General features: G+C 37.9%; 1 protein-coding gene across 1 annotated transcript; it reads left to right on the forward strand.

Moving 5' to 3' along the window:
- The first annotated feature begins 463 nt into the window (after positions 1-463).
- LOC108673575 (protoheme IX farnesyltransferase, mitochondrial) lies at positions 464-8,419 on the forward strand. Its single transcript, XM_018161428.1, has 10 exons — positions 464-894; positions 1,366-1,468; positions 2,230-2,327; positions 2,585-2,662; positions 2,941-3,145; positions 3,599-3,784; positions 4,758-4,943; positions 5,811-6,002; positions 6,387-6,521; positions 7,483-8,419. Exons 1-10 carry the CDS (start codon positions 517-519, stop codon positions 7,968-7,970), a joined length of 2,049 nt encoding a protein of 682 aa, XP_018016917.1. The 5' UTR covers positions 464-516; the 3' UTR covers positions 7,971-8,419.
- The last annotated feature ends 894 nt before the right edge of the window (positions 8,420-9,313 follow it).

Here is a 9,313-nt window from a genome sequence, read left to right on the forward strand (position 1 = left end):
ACTCCACCATGGTATATATGTTACATTGGAGCTGCAAAATTTTGCAGTAGTAAGTAGAAATTCTCTGGTCCTGCATTAATGCAGGCAGTGAGACTGTTGAACACCAAATACCAATTTACATGGTTTTAATTGATTGATCAATTGATTGTGATAGCATCTGCTAATGCAGATGGGCACCAATTTAAGATGGAGATGGTTGATATGAAACTTGAGTAGATGACAATATGGTGACCTGAAAGGATTACTTTGAAGTTTGAAATCTGAGTCAAATCTAAACTATCAGGCAGATTCTCCTAAAAACCGCAATTAAAAACTATTATGCTTATATATGTAAATATGTTTTTTATGGGCAAAAAGTATACAAGTATTGACCTATACTAAAGGCTAAATAAATTCATACATTTTTGACATTGAAATAAGTCTATTTAAGTGCCTGCATTAAACTCAATTTATTTCAACAGATCAAGTTATTGACATAAATTTCCATGGAGAAACTGGTAAGCATTTTTTGCTAAAATGTTTGTATTTAAAAGAAACTATATTCATCAATCAGTCTCCAGAAACTATGTTTTCAAAAATTCAAGTAAAATTCTGGTCCTTAATCAACCATGTTGGTCTTCAATACATTCCTTTAAATCACAATGCCCAAATTTACTTCAAAAAGACTTGGTTTTAGTCCCAAGATGTTGGTGGAGTAGACATGGGGGAAAATTCCATTTCTCAAGCTCAAATAGCAACAAATATAAAAACCCAATCCATCAACCCAGCACTAGAGTAAAATTACAACAAGGACTCCAGCTACGCAGCAAAAATGTTTTAGCAAGATCTCTTGACACCAAGTCACATGAAACTTTTGATGGAAAGAAGGAAACCTCCAAGTCCGAGACAGCAGCAGTGAGTATAAATTGATTCATGATGATTAGTTGATGATTAATTCTTCTACTTCTACTCATTTGTAATAAAAACTAATTCGTTTTAGGAGTTAAACTTTTCTTGGACCCATACCTTTAGGAATTGTTGCCATGAGTATTTCATCCAGTTCATAAAAGTTCAATCCAAAAGTCCATACTTTTTTTTATTATATATTAGGTTTTAATTCAATGATCAACTAGTATAGTTTTATCTATTCTAATGAAGTTATGGCTATTTAATTAGCAGTGTAAACCTGCATAATTTGCATTCAAGCTAGAAAAAAACAGAGTTTTCAAAATGTTTGCAAATAATTTTTTCTTTATCAATTCAGTGGAAGAGCTGGAATGCTGTTCCATTTAAGTGCTCTACCCAACACTGACCATAACATCAAATGACTGGATTGTAGAAATAAGTACAACACTAAATCTGATCTTAATGCTCTTGAAATTACAGTTGGTGTCTACTAAAGGTGAAATCGAAGGCCCTCTACTCCATCATTCAGTTAGTGCAGCTGTAGTCATCACTCACCACTGCAGTGGCTGCAATAAAAATAAAGGTATTTCTTCTAAAAAATTTCAGTGATTTTAAAGCATCGCCAATACTGAAAAATATTTTAACTGCTGGAATGAATGTTGTAAATGAAGAATAAATCTTTTAAATATTTGTCCCAAGGACTACTACACACAGGACATGCATAGCCTATGTCCAGCCTCTGCTAGCAGAGGCGATCGCCTACACTATGAAAATGCTGTTGTTTTAGTGGCATCAACAAATGATATGCCCATAATTGTTTCATACAATAGTATTACAATGTGATGAATCCAAAGGCATTATATTTATCAGAGCAATAGAATTTTTGCCGGAATGTTATGAGTAAATGTATACTGACTAGTGACTCCATTTAAATATTTTTTTTATCAGTGTATGAAGGCAGGAAAATGGTACCTACTTTGCTTAGTACAAAATTTTGAACTTCAAAACTGGCAAAAAGTCTATGGTTCTGACCAAGGACTACTACACACATTGTAATACTATTGTATGAAACAATTATGGGCATATCATTTGTTGATGCCACTAAAACACCAGCATTTTCATAGTGTAGGCGATCGCCTCTGCTAGCAGAGGCTGGACATAGGCTATGCATGTCCTGTGTGTAGTAGTCCTTGATTTGTCCAAAAAAGAAGTGTTGCACTTCATTCACTTAAGTTTGTCTCACCTGCTATGATCAATTATATATAAATTCATATGCATTGTAAATTATAGTTATTGTTGAGTTTATATGTCAGTCTCATCACATATTATTTTGTTTTCCTTTAGGTTCTCCTCAAAGGAATGATGATGCTGTCCTTGCTAAATTGACTTCTGAACAAGCAAAAACTGGTGTTGTAAAAACTGCACCCACTAACAATTTTTATGTGAGTACTTGTTATGTATTTAAGCTAGCTATGTAGCTTTTACGCGTCATCTTGGCTAGCTGAAATACCAAATCTGTAGTTATTTATAAAATCTTGTTGCTTGACATCTATCCATTTGGTATCAATATTTATGATGAAATTTAGAGGAAAATCTTCCCAATTTAATTTTAGGCTCATACCATCCATTTAGTAATGAAAACTACAATTGTTAAATTTTGATCGCTTTTTTTTTCTCTAAGATTCATATTTTATTGCAGGATGTACCATTCATGTCAACTGATGAACTCCTGTCACACACAACTGCTTGTGTCAAGCGGGTCTCTGATCAGGATGAGGTAGGAAATATGTGTAGTGAATTGAAATGAGGATATTTTTTTATTTGAATTTTTTAGTTTGTTATATATTTAGCTTTATTCATACTTAACACATAAATGAGCTGCTGTTACACAAGCCAATAAAGTAATTATAAATGAATAAAATTGCTAACCTGAAATGCCTGTATTTCCATCAGGTATTGTTAGACATTCTTCCTGTGCAATTTTTCTCCAATAATATCTTATGAATTGTCTCTAGTAGTAATTAGAATAATGTGAAAATTTTTATTCTTTTTCAGTGGGATTCACTGATCTTAACATCAACATCCGGTCCAACTGGTGATGTAGAGTACATTTTCAAGCAAGACTCCAGATTTAAAGAAAAGACAGAAGTTAAGCTCACTGGAGCACTGCCGGCATCTGCCAGAGAGTGGCGGGCTGTTGAATACAAGTTGGCAGACCTGCCTGCACATTACGCTGCTTTAGCCAAAAGTCGACTCACTAGTAATTCCCACTCCTAAATCAGTGAAGAATTATATAAATTTCCACTGAACTATTTTGTGAAATATTTGATTAACCTGAAAAAAATTAAACTTTTACATTTAATTAATATTAGCATATCAATATTAATTAATAATATTATTTAAATAATATTAATATTATATAATTAGATTTTGAAATTTTATTCACATTTAAATGGCTTTTATTTATCAAGTTTAATTTATAGTTTTATTGATCCAATTAACTTTGGTTGACTTTTATTTTTTTGGAATGTACCTAGTTTCTTTCATGCAGTTTAAGATAATTTTAGTTGATTTATTTGTATGGTTCAATGTGTGACACAATTATTTAGCTAGAATTTCAGTGAACTGCATGTGCAATCAATACTGCTGTAAAGATTTTATTGAGAATCTACAAAATCAGGATGAAGAGTATAATTTTTTTGATAATTTGCAGGTCTTGTGGTGGCCACAGCAGTGGGGGGTTACATAATGGCGCCCGCGGTGGTCTCCTTGTCCACACTTGTGGGAACGGTGGGCGGGGTGGCACTTGTAAGCGCTGCCGCCAACGCCACCAACCAGATTCTCGAGGCGCCCTACGACGCCCAAATGAGCAGGACTGCCAACCGAGTTCTTGTCAGAGGTCAGTGTGGGAAGGACGATCAACCGAGTTCTTGTCAGAGGTCAGTGTGGGAAGAACTGCCAACCGAGTTCTTGTCAGAGGTCAGTGTGGGAAGGACGATCAACCGAGTTCTTGTCAGAGGTCAGTGTTGGAAGGACGATCAACCGAGTTCTTGTCAGAGGTCAGTGTGGGAAGAACTGCCAACCGAGTTCTTGTCAGAGGTCAGTGTGGGAAGGACTACCAAGTGAGTTCTTGTCAGAGGTCAGTGTGGGAATGACTACCAAGCAAGTTCTTGTCAGAGGTCAGTGTGGGAAGGACAGCTTAGATAAAGTATTAAAATTGTTTGAAAAAGCGCGCTAAATTTTCGAACCACCTAGTATGGAATGTTTCTCGTGACTAAGCTTTAATGTTGCCACTCTGCCTGAACTTGTTTCTAATATGTTGAGAACTCTTAACAAAGCATTCCATACGAGCCTAGATAATTCTCAACTTTTAATTTTTTGGTAATAGTCAAATAGTTACTGTAGGCCTACAGAATGCCATATTTGCTTGAGGCTTTTCTGTGTGTTGTATATCAAAATTTATTTATGAATGCTCTTTAGCATTTTTTTTAAATGTTGACTATAGGGGGTCTTTAATGCTAGTAAAATTGTTAAGGGGCTCATCCCATCACCCATAAGCCCCGGGCTGTTCCATCACTAACATATTAACCTTCACCGTTCATCTTCATGTACCACTATTTTATTTAATATATTTTTTGCTTGGTTCCGCTCGGTTCGTTTTCCTGAGTTCCAGTTTTTGTTTTTTCCGTTAGTTGGTACTATATCGGCCGGTCCGCTGACCTTTAGACAGGGCGACCCCCAACAAAATGATTACTCTACCAATAATTTTTAAATTGTGACTGTCGTCTAAAAACATATATGTGAATTCATTCTTCATAAAATGAAGTCGTGCCCAGAACATTCATGATTGAGTAAAGTTTCATTGATCGCAGGTTTGCTGACTCCCCTACACGCGGCGTGTTTCGCGGGGGTGTGTGGAGTGGGGGGCGTGGGGCTGCTGCTGGGGTTGTGTGGGACCGTCACTGCGGGGTTAGGGGCGCTAAATCTCCTCCTCTACACCGCCTGTTACACGCCCCTAAAACGCCTCACTATCGCCAACACCTGGGTTGGGGCGGTTGGTGAGTAGTCCTGCTACATCCTCCGTCCATACATGCTGCAGTGACCGCCATACCTTCATCCGGTTACACTCACCGCCTATAATCTTCATCCTACTATACTCACCGCCTACTATACTTACCGCACCTTGAGCTCAATATTTTTAGTCCTCTGATGCATCTTTAGCTCAATATTTTAAGTCTTCTGATGCACCTTGAGCTCTATATTTTAAGTCTTCTGATGCACCTTGAGCTCTATATTTTAAGTCTTCTGATGCATCCTTGAGCTCTATATTTTAAGTCTTCTGATGCACCTTGAGCTCTATATTTTAAGTCTTCTGATGCATCTTGAGCTCAATATTTTAAGTCTTCTGATGCACCTTGAGCTCAATATTTTAAGTCTTCTGATGCACCTTGAGCTCTATATTTTAAGTCTTCTGATGCACCTTGAGCTCTATATTTTTCGTCCTCTGATGCTCCTTGCTCTCGTTTATTCACATGCTACTACTGCCAAACTATGTACTCTTCAATGGTATAACGAACGTGGTGCTCTCAATAACCTAGTAATGCAGCTGCTTCACCCAATTAATGTCCCAATCTGTCCGTAGATTTGTGCCTCATAAGTCATATCTCAGTAAAATTTCTTGATTAATATGTTTGAGAAACCAATGTCAGAGCCATCTCTCTCTTCATAGCATCATTTATTAACCCTTCAAATTCTGTAAAAATATTAAATAGACAAAGCAGGGAACACTCAAGGGCTGTGGTTTAATTACAGAATTTAAAATTCACGACGTGCTTTCTTCAATATTTTACATTTCACAAAATAGTTAATTTACTACACAGTTAAGTCAATACCTTCATTTATATTTCAACAACGATTGATGGCAGTTGGAGCAATACCTCCCCTGATCGGGTGGTGTGGGTGTGGAGGAGCTCTGGTAGGTGGGGACGCGTGGGGAGCGTGGATGATGGCGGGGCTGTTGTTCGCCTGGCAGTTCCCTCACTTCAACGCTTTGTCCTGGAACCTGAGGGCAGACTACAGCAGGGCAGGCTACAGGATGATGTGCGTCACTAATCCAGGTGAGGAAGTCCTTCAAAGCTATATATGCTTCCCCACTTTGCCACGTACTATGGACAGCTGAATTTACGTGTTTAAACTTCATAGTAAAGTTCTCTGTTCTGTTTTATTTCGTGTGCTAATTTTTATTTTGGTTTCTAGCGTGTAAAATTGTCCATGGGGTTGTGAAAAACGCAACGTGCATTTCTTATGGCTTTCAAGCTGTTATATTCAACTAGTACTTGAATTAATTGTATGAAAAGGATCATGTAACAATTAGAATGTAATAATACTCTCCGCTTCTCGTTCAATCAGTGGGCTGTTGTCCGTATTATTTATCGAAGATATGTTTTTTTTTAATTTGCAGCATGCAAAGCGTTGTCACTAATTACTGGTACACTCCTTAGGTCTGTGCCGCTCGACGTGTCTGCATTACAGCGCCGCGTTGCTGCTGCTGAGCTTTGCAGCGCCTTCACTCTCCGTCACCACGTGGACTTTTGCTGCAGACTCAGCGCCTCTCAACGCATACATGCTTTATCTCAGTAAGCCGGGGCTGTCCATTGTGTCCACACCAACAGTTCCTTACAATTCTCATCTCAGTAAACCGGGACTGTCCATTGTGTCCACACCAACAGTTCTTTACAACTCTCATCTCAGTAAGCCGGGACTGTCCATTGTGTCCACACCAACAGTTCTTTACAACTCTCATCTCAGTAAGCCGGGACTGTCCATTGTGTCCACACCAACAGTATCTTACATACTTTATTTCAGTGCGCCAGACTGGCCATTGTGTCCACACCAACAGTATCTTACATACATCATTTCAGTAAGCCATTACTATTATTATATAGCGGTTTCAGCGTTTATTAGGCCGTTTGCCTGTCGCCGATTCTTAACATCGCAGAACATTCACAGCATTTTGCGGTCTCGAACTCGCAACTCACTGCTACAATTCTGATGTGCTTGACCGCCCGGCCTCCTTGCCGATTTTGACCAGAAACTGGCGCACAGAGCTGGGATCGAACCCGCGCCTCTCAGCGCCAATCTTGGTACTCTGAACTGTAATTGCTGGTTACAGTTCTGTAACCACTGTCTCCACAACAACAGTACTTTAGATACTTTACCTCAGTAAGCCATTACTGTTTTTGTCTCCACGACAACAGTACTTTAGATACTTTACTTCAGTAAGCCATGACTCCATAGTTTTTATCGCAGACAATATAAACTCCCTTCCTCTTGACAAAGTTTTACTGACGAATGTGTTGTGCTTGATTTTTTTACTCACTCCTGTGTTGCTGGTTACCTCAAATATGCAGGGAAATTATTACATGTAAACCAATGTGTTCAGGATGTTCTGCATTTAGCATTTTAATTGATATTTTTCACACAGTTTTATCCAAATTCTAACTTATTCCACATTATACACCATCTGTTCTACTGATGTGTTGAACGATAACATTGACTTGTCATCTACGCCTGCTAATCCTCTGTTACGTGTTCTAGGTTACAGATTTTACCGCGACGGTGACAGCCGAAGTGCCCGCAACTTGTTCCGCTTTTCTTTGCTACACTTGCCGGCGGTCATCGTTTTGATGATCATCAGCAAGAAATGGCGCTCTGAAGATGCAAAAGCCTCGGAGCTAAGACCAGCTTCCCTGTACACCTCCGGTGTTGTGTACAATAAGAAATTGACACCTAACACCTCCGTAACTGTGCCTACCATCGCTGCTGCTACTGCTGAACCTCCTAACCACCGCCTCGACAGTTCTCCAGTCACTATTAAGTCGGCCGCCGGGTCTCACAAAACTCTTGAAAGTTATAACACCTTGGTTGGTGACGCAGCTGACGCTGAAGCTAATAGTTTAGTAGTTAATTTCACAGAGTCTAAAGTTCAAAACGTCAATGTTGTGTGCGCGACTAAAGAAATGAATGAAAGTCCGACGTGTGAGTTGACAGCACCACAGATTTTATCGCCTGACTCTTCTAGATGATCAAATATTTTAGCGATATTAGGAAATACTATAATTTATGTACATAAACGTAGCCTCCTGATGATAAGTGATATACCTAAATGCCTTTATCTAGATGAATATAGAAAATCAGAATTCTAGATTTAAAATATACCAAACGAGTTTCCGAATTTTGAACAGTGACTTGCAGTCAATTTCTAAAGCATTAAACTTGAACATATTTCTGATTGGGCTAAACCTCACGGGACTCCTGGTGTTGACGCGGGTCGATGAAAACTGCTAAATAACTTTCATTCAAAAGTAACTAATGACTTCACATTGTGGCAGTCAATGGTTCGATCTGGTTAAAAATTTTAGCCAATGTTCAATTATAATCGTGAGTGTAAAAGACGTATAGCATCATAAAAATTTGCTGGTCATGTATGGCATTTGTTGTTGCTGTGAAAATTTGCATAAAGTCTGCACAGATATTTGTGTGTTTCTGTAACCGGAAACCGGTATTCATTACTTCTGTTAGCAATATGAACTGTTAACTGACAAAACGAGCTGCTGGACGCGTGTTCACATCTCAATTGATATGTGGATGAACATCCTTCAACTTATGATGGATGAGTCATCCCGCAACTTCTCTTGGCTGATGAGTAACCTCATGCCACCTAATAAGCACGAACATCCCTATTTACTTTTAAATGGAGATGTGCTGTTGATGAACTTTTTCTGTGACCAAAAACGGTAAACTGGTACTAATGGTTAATGAATTTATTCACTCGGGAGACGTTTATTGATATAATCAGCTGAAATCAAGCATGATGGATGAGGCGTGACAATCGCAAAAAAATTAACTAGGTGCCATTTGCAATACATTCACCACTTCGAATGTTGAAACATTTTACGAATCGAATTCTTTTGTGAATCCCAATTAAATGCATCATAGTGTAATTAACATAGTTATATCTTGTTAGGAAACACATTTTTTTGAGTTAACATAGAAATAAATTCTAAGTTTGTACAAGTGCTGAAGGAACTTTATTAATGATCATCACAGATTACAATATATGTTGAACCAATTGTGGTCAATTCATCATGCATAATTTGCATTGAAACTTTGCAATGATTAATTTCTCTACTAAAAATTACCACTGATAAATTTATCAATTTTGATTGATAAACTTTCACTGACTCAAATGTTTCCAGTCAATTTTACTCTTAGCAATTCAGCAATAATTTGCACAGATAGATTTTCAAACAGGAAGAAATGAAGGTGTTGTTTGCATTGAAAATATCAAAATTGGTTCTTAAAGCATGAAGCTCATCAAGTTTAAATGAGCACTCCTGCATTCAGACATAGAAAAATGAAGGCATTA

Source organism: Hyalella azteca, unplaced genomic scaffold, assembly GCF_000764305.2.
Source record: "Hyalella azteca isolate HAZT.00-mixed unplaced genomic scaffold, Hazt_2.0.2 contig1740, whole genome shotgun sequence".
Lineage (NCBI taxonomy): Eukaryota > Metazoa > Arthropoda > Malacostraca > Amphipoda > Hyalellidae > Hyalella > Hyalella azteca.